The following is a 12,565-nucleotide window of genomic DNA, read 5'->3' as shown; positions in this document are numbered from 1 at the left end:
AACCATTTCCCCTTAGTCACTTCTTTACTCGATCTTTCAGACACTTAGAGCGCAATGAGCCGATTACCAGGGCTCCATTATATCTATTGAGAAACAGAGGACAACTTCGAATCACAGCGAATGCGACACAATCATTCGATTTGTTACAAAGAAACTCCGCATTGAGTTGGTAATTTATACTAAAGGTTAGCATTAACTGGAATTTTTCGTGTGACGTATCACATAGTTTTACTCGAAATGTAACAACGAGAACATACTTTGGTTACATTTACAATTTTTAATATACAAAATTAACAATCTTTATCATAATTTACTATAACACGGATCGAAAATATGATTTTGTGATAAAATGGTCGTCTAATTATTCAAATTATATATCAGAAAAGTCTCAAATAAAATAATGATAAATTCAGAAGAGCCAAAGCGGTTGTAAACTTACCCATTACCTATTGCGTTTTTTAATTATCTATAGAACTTTACAAAATTTATGTTTTTGTCTGTTGCCGCCGACTGTTTCTAATGTTATGCTAAGTTTGTGCGTTGCTTAAACAATCCAGATCAATTTTGCTATACATGCGTTTAAATGTCGAAACTAGCAGCACGCCTCGCCACGCTACTTGCCGAATAAGTGCGCATTTAATTCAATTCTCTGGGTACACACTCAGCATACCATACACCACGCCACGCCACCCACGTAGGACGATTCAAAATTCTCAGATGTGACCGACGCGTGTTAAGACGTGTTAACGCCCCTCTCTTGCCTTTACGGAAGTACATATGATATCGATTAGGATCTGCTTCCTTCCAGTTCTCGGATAAATCCATGAAAAGCATCATGTTTTTCACGTTTTATTATAAAAAATTTATATCAGAGATGGTGAAAAATATCCATTTTGTGTAATTTGGGATGCTCTTTTGACTAAAAAAGAAAGTCTTGGGCTCCCAATTGTTTTTATAGATCATGTGTGGAATATTTAAGATTATAGAAAAGTGGTAAAAGAAAATATGGTGACCATTCTTCTTTACTAGACAAGAACCCATCGTATTGAGCCTAAAAATTAGTGGTCTCAAAATATTAATTTCCTAATGCTATTGAAATTATTGCTGCACCCACATCGAGATTCCTAAATTTGGAGAATTCAGGGATGAATATATACCAATAGGTACGATGGTTGTCCATAAAATATTCCAACGAATTTTCACAATGAAAAGCATGTTGATTGGCATTGAATAATACATGTTTGAAAAGCTTAGACTTTCCTCTATTTTTCGACATAATTGCAGTTTAGATCAATGCATTTTGCTATGCGGTGTACCATCTTCTTTTTGCCCGAGTCGTAGAAGTCTACCGCCGCGTCTCGGAAATAGTTTAAAACCTGTTCTTTCACCTCTTCGTCGGTTGTGAAATGCTTTCCCCCCGAATGTTTCTTCAATTCAAGAAAGAGATGGTAAACACTGGGGGCCGCTTGACGTTTGTTGACATTCGTCAGCATTTTAAGGACCCACCTTCCACAAACCTTGGCATATCCTAAGCGGTCTTTCAAAATATTGTGAAAGCAGAAGACACCATAAGGTCCCGAACCGCCACCCTTCGATCTTTCACCATTGCTTCTTCCACTTTCGCAATTATTTCGTCCGAAAACGATGGCAGGCCAAAACCTTGTTCGTCATGGATCTCTGTACGTCCGTCTATGAATTATCTACATCATTAACGCATATGTTGCAAATTCATACATGTCACTACTAGCTGCATTAGTGAAGAGATGATTAGGGGATGTACCAAGGGTGGTATAGTCTTGATGTTTTTTTTCTCAGTTTTTCATGGCCTTGTTAGTAAATCCTTAAAATTTCAGAGTGATCCTCGTCCTTTATTAATTAATTTCAATTATTTGATAACAGCTGTGTGAGTGGGGAGATGATTAGGGGATGTTCCGGAGATGGTATGGTCTTAACATTTTTTTTCTACCTTTTTTATGATCTCGTCGATGATTCCTGAGAATTAAAAACTGACACTTAATCTCTTTCTATTTTCAGCCAAAATAAATTATAGAGGTTGCACTCCAAGCGTGACTTTAGGGTTTTTTTACTCCTAATCTTTTCGTTCTTGCTGTATACATCATCAGTGGTGCTTGTATCTACTTCTCAACCGATTTGGTACAGGAATAATTGAAGTTTTTTTTTTATTTTCGTTTCGAAAAAAACGTTTCAAACCTCAGGTACGCATGTTTATAGGATTAAATGAAAAACTTTTGTAAAAGACATTTATTCATTGCACTAACAATAACAAATCTTAACCTAAAATTCATAGCTGATTGTGCAAAAGAAGCTGAATTAGAGTTGACCTGATGAAATCTGTAGAAAACTTTTGCATGCTATAATCTGTAGTAGTTTTAACTTCATTTCCGCATCGTACATACTTGTGAATAGATGCTTTACTTATATCCACTGCATTCGTATTTAAAAACTCTCTTTCAATATTTTTATATACATAACGTACTGAATTATAATCGAAATCAGAAATTACATCAAAATTTTGCAAAGCTAGTGGTTTATTCATGCTAACATTATTAATGCAAAACTTTTGAATTGGCAGACTTAATCTATGGATATCATGGTTTAAATCTTTTAATAATTCGTTAATGGTAAATGACCTGGATGGAACGATATATTCATTATATTCTAAAGCTGCTATAAATCTAGACTTACCGTAAGTGCGAAATAAACAGTCATACTCAATAATAGAATGGATAAATCCAGTATCACCTTTAGGGTAGTTCCATGGTAAAAAAGCTACTTGTACATCTAATCTTTTTGATAAATTTGTAATCAACTTAACCAATCTATAAGGAATATCTTTATTATAGAATATGAATGATTCCACACCCAACAGCCTATGAAAACTAAAAAATTCTATGAATCTTTTTTTGTTAAAACTTGATGGAGATGCACATATAGTTGTATTAATATTTGTATGATGTAAGTTGACTCTGGTATCTGTTAATAGTATCTTCTTTACATCACTTTCTTTTTTAGATCTAGAGCTAAAAGATACTGCAAAAGGTACTTGATCCAATTTTGGTCCAGAACAGTAATAGAAAAATGGTGAAAAATGAGCAGCTTCATTGTTTAACATTTTTGAAAAAGAAAATTTCCCTGTAACTGGTTTCTTTAGGTCCTCAAACCAAAAATAACATTGTCTAGGCATTTTTTTCGTATCCAGTGGTAAACCAATAGCCTTAACTTCAATATTTCCCGTCAAAAACGCAGAATACACGTAACCATTATCCAATTCTTGCCAAGTGGGTTGTGGTCCCCAGTCATGTTGTTTTAATGTGAATTCGGTTGTTTGCAAATCTGAGAAGTTACATGGTCTTCCGAAGAAATTAAAAACTTCCAACACATAATGTAAGCGATTATATTCGTGACGATAAATTAAAAATAATAATAAACTTGTTATGGAAATGACAATGAGAATAAGTTGATGATACTTCTTCATATTTGCTCGTATATTGCATCTATTCTATTTCTACATAAATAGAGAAAACACTCTACCATTTTGAGTTAAAAACGGAAAAAGTTTTGATATCAACTACTGTCTCATATCAGAATACTTAACCTGACATTATTTGTTGCAACTTTCAAGTGTCATTTTCTTTAGACAAACTTGTTGGATCAAAACCACAGATCACTTTTACCTATTAATAGTAAGTGGTTTCTGTCACTAATCAACTAGATGATTTGTTTTTGAAAACAAAATAAATAATGTGAATTATTCATTATTTGTTGACTTTACATAGATTAATTCATTTTTATAATATAATTATACTTCTGAATATTATTTTTTACATTACAAAAATAGAATGCCTCGACCTGTCTTATATTTCTTGATGGTTCGTTACATAGACAAAGTTTGTTTAATCATTCAGTATATGGAGTGTACAGTCCATAATTCAGTACAAGTGGGAGACATTAATGTGAACTTTTTTTGTTTATTTTTAATTTTTAAGTTATAGGTTATTATTAAACTTATCAAGTACTAAACATTAATCACACATTTTGTATTTATGTGAAAGTGTACGAAATTTATTATTTTGTTTTTTTGTATATGAACCGAATATATTAAAATTATGAACTATGAGTTATGTTAGCGATTTAAGTCAGTCCAACGAATATTTAAGTTTTCGTAGTAATGTACCATTAAAAAGAATAGTTGTTGATTCTGATAACTCGAAGGTAAGTTGAAAGGAATATTTATTTAAAATTCATTAGTGCACTATAATTCAGAAATATTCATAATACATTTGACAGAGTTGTTCAATGTATATCTATTTTGTACGTAATTATTTTAATGAATAAAATTATACTTAAATTTGAGAAGATATTCGTTATCTACCATATAAGTCATTTTGTTAAACTTATACTTGAAAAGGTTAATCAATAATTTATAAATTCAATTAAACTATCAATTATTTCGTGAGTCACTATCTGTGCAATGTTTTAGTATTGATAATAATAATTATTTGTAATCACAAAATGTGCAAAATAATGATGAAAAACGTTATTTTTAATTAAAACTATAACGAAAATAACAAATATACATAGTAATATTTAAGATGTTATTATAGGGATGGAGAATATATGATTGTGGACCTAAAACAGTTAACTGTCCTTTAATATGTCTTCCACCGGTATCTGGTACTGCAGATATATTCTTCAAACAAGCTTTGGTTCTCTCAGCAAAAGGTATAAGAGTAATTTCTGCAGAATCTCCCGTATATTGGAGCGTACTTGAGTGGTGTGAAGGTTTTAGAAAATTGCTAGATCATTTACATCTTGACAGAGTTCATATATTCGGATGTTCTTTAGGTACTTTTTCTTATATTATAGAAAGTTGATTGTAATGTTGTAACCAAGAAAATAGTGAGAATATTCACTGTAGAGCATAAAATTAATGTCCCCCCATATTTTAGTTATTTTTAAAAATTGTCATTTTTTTGGTTGTATCTAACTGATCTCTTGATTAAACAAAATATTTTTGTTGTTTTGATAAGCATTTGACAAAAAGGGGCCCTCATTTCTGTCTATTGCAAATTGTTTGTGTAATAGGGGCATTGCCTGTGTATTGCAGTGAGCATGATTTCTGGTTCAGGGCGAGGCAGGACTACAACAGCTAGATATGACTGCATATTCGTTTATAGTGCTTTGAAAAGGCGAAAGGTCATGACAGTTTCCCTTCAAAAGCATCTGCAAAAAGTGAAGAATGTATACATAAGTGAGTATACAGTTAGAAGGCGATTTCATGCTGTTGGAACTAAACGTACTAGGCCACTACTTTCCCGTGACCATTAGATTGCCAGATTGAATTCGCATATTGTTTTCTGATGAATGTGGCGACGACAAGTGCGAGAGATATACTCAAGCGACTTCCATTTGTGGAGGATCAGTTATGGTAGGAAGAGGCACATATTTTGACTTTTAGAATGAGTCTCGCAATTTGTTTGGCCTGCTCGCAGTCCAGACTTAAATCTCATTGAACACATTTGAGATGAGATGGGGGAGACATACTGATTCAGGAGTGGGACAGTCTTCCACAGAATGTGATCCAATATCTTATCCAAAACATGTTTTGTTGTTTGCAAGCTGTTATCACTACCAGAGTAGGGAACAGGAAGCCTTAAAATTTTTTTTATTTCAACGAAAATCATAGCAAGGTAATATTGTTAATTTTCATTACTTTCCATAAACTTTCAACAACAGAAACCTCTTCTTTATCCACGAAAACATTCAGCAAACTATGTTACAACCGAAAAACATCCGAGAAACCTAAAAATAAATCAAATAACGGAGAGACCCTCTTTTATGCTCGGTAGTGTAGTACATCTAGGAACTGTAATTGATGTAGTTGGGAATTTCATTTTTGATAAATGCTATGGTAATAATAATTTAGTTATGTTATATTCAATATGGCTATTATAAGTATTATCAAGAATTTGACAGTATAGTTATTGTAGTTATTGTACTGAACATGTTGTTTAGAAGAATTAATGTTTCAAGTAACATAATTCTATATATAGTTTTATTCATATTTTTGATAATAGATAGAAAAGGAAGCCCACGAATTTAGAGATTTACTTGATAGAACTTAAGAATCAAATAGTTCCCCATGATGCTATAATAAATCCTCTTGGTACTATGTATTTTATAATTGCGTCATTGTAATTTGTTCTATACCAAAAAATATTGATTCAATTTCTTCATAGGGGGATATCTAGCTCAAAAATTTGCTGAATTTACAGTAAACAATCAACGAGTAGCATCATTGATATTATGTAATACATTCACTGATACTTCCATATTCAACAATCATGATTCGGCTGCAATATTTTGGATACTGCCTGCTTTAGTACTGAAGAAAATGATCATGGGTAATTTTGGATCTTCGAAGGTAGATCCAGATATGGTAGAAGCCATAGATTTTATGGTTGAAAGAGTAAGTGAATGGAAATTTGAATAAAAAACAAATACAACACTTGAAATTATACTTTCTTGTATTGTTTTCAATTATGGTGATTTAGCAGAAATATTTTCAGTTAGAAACGTTACCTCAGACTGAGTTAGCAAGCAGGTTAACACTCAACTGTCTTAGAGGTTACGTAGAAGTTAATCAACTTAAAGATTTATCAGTTACGATAATAGATGTATATGATGAATCTGCTCTATCGACTTCAGTTCGAGAAGAATTATACAAATGCTACCCAAGTGCCAAATTAGCTCACCTCAAATCAGGAGGTAATTTTCCATACCTCAGTCGATGTGCTGAAGTTAACCTCCATCTTCAGGTTAGTAAAGACAATTCCTATTTAGTGTTTTCTATTTGAATCAATGAAAATATGTGGCATTAGAAAATATCTTAAGGAACATGGGATGTAAATATAATCTAACAGTGTATCGTTAAACAGGAATTTTTTTTTCTATTTCCAGATTCATCTTAGACAATTTGATAATACAGCATATGCTGCGTCGGATAGGCCATTGATTAACAAAAATTCTCATTAGATATAATTTATATTTCCTATATTTGATATAAAATTTTTTATATGTATACTATAGCGATGCTATAGAGTGAGATTCTATATGTCGATAATTATTTAGATCTGGTAGTTGTAAGCTGTTCCAAAAAAAAAAAAAGAAAAAGAAGAGACCAAATATCTGTATCCTAAATACTCGATAATTTTTATGTTTGTATTAAATATTTATTTTTAACATGTTTTATTATTTAGGTTTTCCTCTTCATTGGTTTTTTTCAACAACATTCAAGTAAAAATTTTTCAAAACCCTATAATATAATGAAATCAAGTTAAATAATACTTTAAACTTGAAAGAATGTTGTATTTGTACCTCCAATTATGGATTTTCAATGACAAAGAAGAAATACTATGATCCTTATTTAACTTGAAGAAGAAAATGATTATAGTCTTCAGATAGATTCCAGCAAAGCACCTGACCACAATATGGAATTATGTTATGGACTTTGAGGACGAATAAAGTTGATTTGAGGATCTTCATAGGATAAAAACTTCTAAAATCGAGGATTTAACAATGAAATTTCTTACAATGTGCATGTAAATAACTTCAAAACGACATGCTATAGGGTAGAATAAATAAAAGCATAAAAAATTTGAACAGAAACTAGAATTATAAGGTTTAATTGCAGTAGATACTTTTGATGACTCTTTCTACATCTGTTCGACAACTAACAGTTGGTTATGAATTATTAATTTATGTGTAAATAATAAATTATACCTTCAACCAAGGATTTTCAATTACGAAGAAGAAATAATATGATACCTATTAAACAATAACTACTATAAAGTCTAATTATCAATTTTAAGAAAAAAAATTATGATAATCTTCAAATAGATTCCAGTAAACCACATAACCACGATTTGGAATTAGATTATGGACCACAAAGACAAGTTAAGTTCATTTGAGGACCTTTATAGGTTAATAAGTTCCCAGGTCAAGGATACAGCAAAGGGGTTTTCTTTAGTGTGAATGTAAACAACTTGAAAATTACATGATATTAAGTAGAATTTATAAAAACAATTGGAAATCGACATAAAAAATTAGAATTATAAGGTTTAATTGCAGTAATACTTGATCATTCACCCTCGTAGTTAATTCGAATGCATTCCACTTTTGGTTGCCCAATAGTAGGCGACCTAAGATGTTTTTTTTATACATAACCGTATTGTTTTGTTTTATACAAAGCAAGTTCAACTATACAAAGTATTTTTAGTTTTCTGAACAAACAACCACCACATCCCATTTTACAGACAGTTGTTTATGAATTATTAATTTATGTGTAATTATCATCTAAATTATCAAAAAAAATCTTAAAATCAAAAAAAACTTCCCAATATTTCAAATCTTGGTCGATTTTTATTATTTTCTCAGATCAGTTTTTAATAAAAATATTTATTTAAAATACATCGTGGTACAATAGTGGCCACAATAATTACCTACTAGAAAATTTGATTCAATTAACACAAATGAATAGATTAAAAAACTTTGCTGAAACAAAAGTTTTATAAAAACATTATTGTATCAATATTATATTTTGTTTTTATAAATTTATTCACATTTACACATAAATGATATAGTTTACAAACAAATATAAGTTGGAAATTTCAATACAGACTAACAGACTAATTGAAAAAAAAATTTGGAACTTATATATAAGTAAGGATATAATTCTGTTCAAATAACCAACAATTATGAAAAGAAATTTCAAAGAGAATGTGGAACCTGATCTGTATTCCCCAACTAAACTTATATAAACCAAAAAATGTGGGCGTACTAATCAAGAAAATGACTACTAATTTATTATATTCATGTATCGAAAAATTCCTGGATTCATAATAATCATTTCGCTCATATTTATTTTAGTAACACTTGATTGCAACCCGGATATGATTGTGAATCTTCTCTATAACACAAATTCATTTCTTTTAAAGATTTCCATAACTTTGTGTTGAAAGTACAAAAGAAAAGTTGCTGAATGTGAATTTTTAACGGTTTTTTAATATATCACTTTTAATTTATTGATAGATGATTGACAAAAAAACAATTATTGGGTTTTCTTGAGAGGTTTCATGAAGATTACCAATAGAAATACCTCTTGGCAATGGTTTATTATAAAACAATTACTAAAAACAGAAATATATCATGGAAAGTAACGATCTTTTGTGAATCTGATTATCAAAGCTGACTGCAGAAAGCAAAACACTACAAAAAACTGGTTCCTTTTAAACTAATGCATCTAAAAAATCTTTAAAATATTTTGTAGCCAACTTTTAATTATCGGTGACTTATTTCAAGAAAATCCTTTTACTTTTATAGCTTCACATTGTGGTAGTACCAAAAAATAAAAATCATTTGACTAAACTAGAATCATTTCATTTTTTTTAAAGGATCAAAATCTAACACACTTTTTTGCTTGACCAGACTTAGGTCTTCTTCATCACTGTACAATTCTGCAAGATCTTCAAAACGCTGTTCTTTGGTGACAGGTATTTCTTTTGTATTTGCAGGGATTTTTTTAGGAACTTGTTGTGATTTTGTAATTGTGGAATATATACTCATTGCCTGAAAAAAAATACCAAATTGTGCAATAATTAATGATTGAAATGAAATCAAACTTCTGACATTTCAAAAACAACAGTTACTATAATTTGGTTACCTTCTTCATAGGTAACAAACTAGCAGATTTACAGAAAAAAAAATCCTTTAAGTTATACCATCTCATTAAAAGAAAACAAAATAACAGGGCAGTGAATGATTTGTAGGAATCCGCCACTCAAAACTCACCCATTGATATATAATGTCCTGTACCTCCTAATCGGTTTGTAAAAGCATATTTTGACTGAATGACCCAAATATGCAGCGTAAAGACAACAGTTTCAGGTTAAGTTTTATTACAGAGGCATCTTACACGACTCCGAAAAAATTGCATACCCTACTCAAATTCCTCAAAGATGTGCAACTATTTGAGTGATAAACAAGCCCTGTTTTTTATATCTTACTATCTTGTATACTAAATTAAAAGCCACTATTGATATTTGATCTCTTTGTTTTAATCCCCTTTCAACTCTAAATTTATATGATGCAATTCCATCACATGTTACTCTACTATGTGAGTTATCTAATGTCATCTTGACTAAAATCACAATTTCATTTGACTAATTGGAATATTATTACAAAATAATTTTGTTATATCAAAACTAACTTGATAATTGATAATTTGTTATAAGCATAAAAAAAAGTAATGCAACATTGCTATCCATTTTAGAATCATTTGTCGAAGTCATTGGAAAAACCTATAAGAAAATTAGCCTCAATGTTCAAACTGAAAACACTGTAAAGTTTACTTCCAGTCTCTGAATAAGAGAATTGAGTGAGTGTAGTGATATTGTAAACAGTGTGTTCAATATGAATATCACTAACAGTTCCAGCAATTCCAAGTTAGTTGAATGTTCAGGAAAACCAAGGCCTCTAACCCTATAATATTTCCCAATTCCATAATTAATAATGCCATTTTCAGCAGAAATAACACAAAGTACAGTTAAGTTCTATTTTTAAAAAAATGACTACTGTACTGAAATTCATATATTTTTTTCAAAAATTAATACCTTACCTGTGAAACTAAATTGGAAACATCACCGGTATTTGCAGGCAAAATTAAAGTATTATTTGTCCTAGCTAATTTATTAAATGCGGTGATATATTGCTCTGCAATACTAAGAGAAGCAGCGTTAGGACCTAAATCTTTTTGAAGAGCTTCAGCTACTAATTTCAAACCTCCGGATCTAGCTTCTGCTACAGCTAATATTGCAGCAGCCTCACCAGCCGCCTTATTAATTTGTTCTTGTCTTTCGGCTTCTGATGCTAAAATACGAGCTTTTCTTTTTCCTTCAGCAACATTAATGTCTGCTTCTCTCACTCCTTCAGATTCCAAAATAGCTGCCCTTTTCTTTCTTTCAGCTTCTACCTGATAAAAGTGACAATGCTTTCAAAAAATTCATGCCCAATTATACCTATTAGAGATTATTCTCTCATAGTTATTTGTCTTACCTGCATCTGCATTGCTTCTTGAACTCTGGGAGGTAGTTTAATATCTCTAATTTCATATCTGAGACAGGTCATACCCCATGCTTCACTAGCTTTATTTATTGAATCGACAATTGAGACGTTTAAATTTTCCCTTTCACGAAATACTTTATCTAATGAAATCTTCCCCAACTCAGATCTCATAGTAGTTTGAGCTAATTGTGTTATAGCAAACTCTGGATCTTCTACACCATAACTAGCTAAATAAGGATCAATGATTCTTAGATATAATACACCATCAATATTTAGGGTAACATTATCTGATGTTATAGCACTTTGTTTGGGAATATCTACAGCTATTTCCTTCAAGCTTTGTACATATTTTACTTTGTCTATAATAGGAATCAATACGTTTAAACCTGGTTCAAGTATTCTGTGAAATTTTCCCATTCGTTCCACTATCCATGCCTTAAAGATACAGTTTTCATGAGTTTTGGGATGAAGTGAAAACATTAAATAACTATCTAATTAAATATGGAAGACGCGAATATACGCGAGATAGTACGAAAACTTACTTCTTGTTGGGGGACAAACATAACGACTGTATTAACTGGTGTGTAGGATTTCTGTCTTGTAGATATAGTTCGAGCAACGTTACTAACATTAGTGAGAATTTTTTGCTAAAATAGAAAATATAATAAAAAACAACCATTATTTGATATTCAACTTACTTGAACTACAACTCTATATAAACCTCTAGAAGTTGAAATCATTGTTTACACCTAAAAGCTAAGAATAATGTCAAATACAGCCACTTTTATTTTAAATTTTAAGCCGCTTGAAATTTAAAATATAACCTAAAAAAAGAACCCTCAGATTTATAAAATATATGTTCATTTACGAAGCTCCAGTGTAGTACTCCACTATCTGAAATCTCAAAAAAGCTTTGGCCTTCCTAGAGCGTAATTTTTGTTTTTTTCCCTTTTATATAAATTCTACTATTACCAGAAGCTCTGAATAGCTTATTTATACTTCCTTACAATAACTTATACGGAAGATGAACCTAACTATAAAATTTGTATATTTTACTTTGAAACGTTAGATATTCATGTTGGGTATCTAATTATTCGATATATTTTAGGTTTTATACAATTTCATAATTAATAAAGTCAAATATATTATTGTTAAAACTATTGAAATTATAACCATAAACCTGTGTTATACAACACGTGGAGTATGTGGGTCTATGGTGATCGAGTTTGTGGGTCTGAGAAAAATTACTGGATAACATATTTTAATGATAAATAAAGAAGTATGCGTTAGGAAAAGCCACTCTCTCCAATAATTCTCAAAATATTTTAAAAATTAATACAAATAATTAAGTATACGGCTATTCAGCAATACTCGTACTTTTGTTCTTTTTCTTAGTATTAATTAGTCCTGAGCTAGTTGATTC

At 30.7% G+C, this 12,565-nt stretch overlaps 3 protein-coding genes across 3 annotated transcripts; 1 reads left to right on the top strand and 2 right to left on the bottom strand.

The window, feature by feature from the left end:
• Window positions 1-2,247: 2,247 nt before the first annotated feature.
• On the bottom strand, window positions 2,248-3,668 carry LOC130444334 (uncharacterized). The gene has a single exon (XM_056779421.1). The coding sequence runs from the start codon at window positions 3,494-3,496 to the stop codon at window positions 2,303-2,305; it is 1,194 nt and encodes a 397-aa protein (XP_056635399.1). The 5' UTR covers window positions 3,497-3,668; the 3' UTR covers window positions 2,248-2,302.
• A 202-nt stretch (window positions 3,669-3,870) lies between these two features.
• On the top strand, window positions 3,871-7,263 carry LOC130444508 (maspardin-like). Its single transcript, XM_056779654.1, has 5 exons — window positions 3,871-4,233; window positions 4,626-4,866; window positions 6,261-6,490; window positions 6,591-6,839; window positions 6,982-7,263. The coding sequence occupies exons 1-5, from the start codon at window positions 4,135-4,137 to the stop codon at window positions 7,054-7,056; spliced, it is 894 nt and encodes a 297-aa protein (XP_056635632.1). The 5' UTR covers window positions 3,871-4,134; the 3' UTR covers window positions 7,057-7,263.
• On the bottom strand, window positions 7,048-12,347 carry LOC130444507 (stomatin-like protein 2, mitochondrial). Its single transcript, XM_056779653.1, has 5 exons — window positions 11,841-12,347; window positions 11,685-11,789; window positions 11,134-11,577; window positions 10,697-11,050; window positions 7,048-9,648 (listed from the first exon to the last, which is right to left on the bottom strand). Exons 1-5 carry the CDS (start codon window positions 11,880-11,882, stop codon window positions 9,454-9,456), a joined length of 1,140 nt encoding a protein of 379 aa, XP_056635631.1. The 5' UTR covers window positions 11,883-12,347; the 3' UTR covers window positions 7,048-9,453.
• Window positions 12,348-12,565: the final 218 nt, after the last annotated feature.

Source organism: Diorhabda sublineata, chromosome 5 (genome assembly GCF_026230105.1).
Source record: "Diorhabda sublineata isolate icDioSubl1.1 chromosome 5, icDioSubl1.1, whole genome shotgun sequence".
Classification (NCBI taxonomy): domain Eukaryota; kingdom Metazoa; phylum Arthropoda; class Insecta; order Coleoptera; family Chrysomelidae; genus Diorhabda; species Diorhabda sublineata.
The sequence above is the reverse complement of the archived record's forward strand: the minus strand, read 5'-3'. Positions and strand labels throughout refer to the sequence as shown.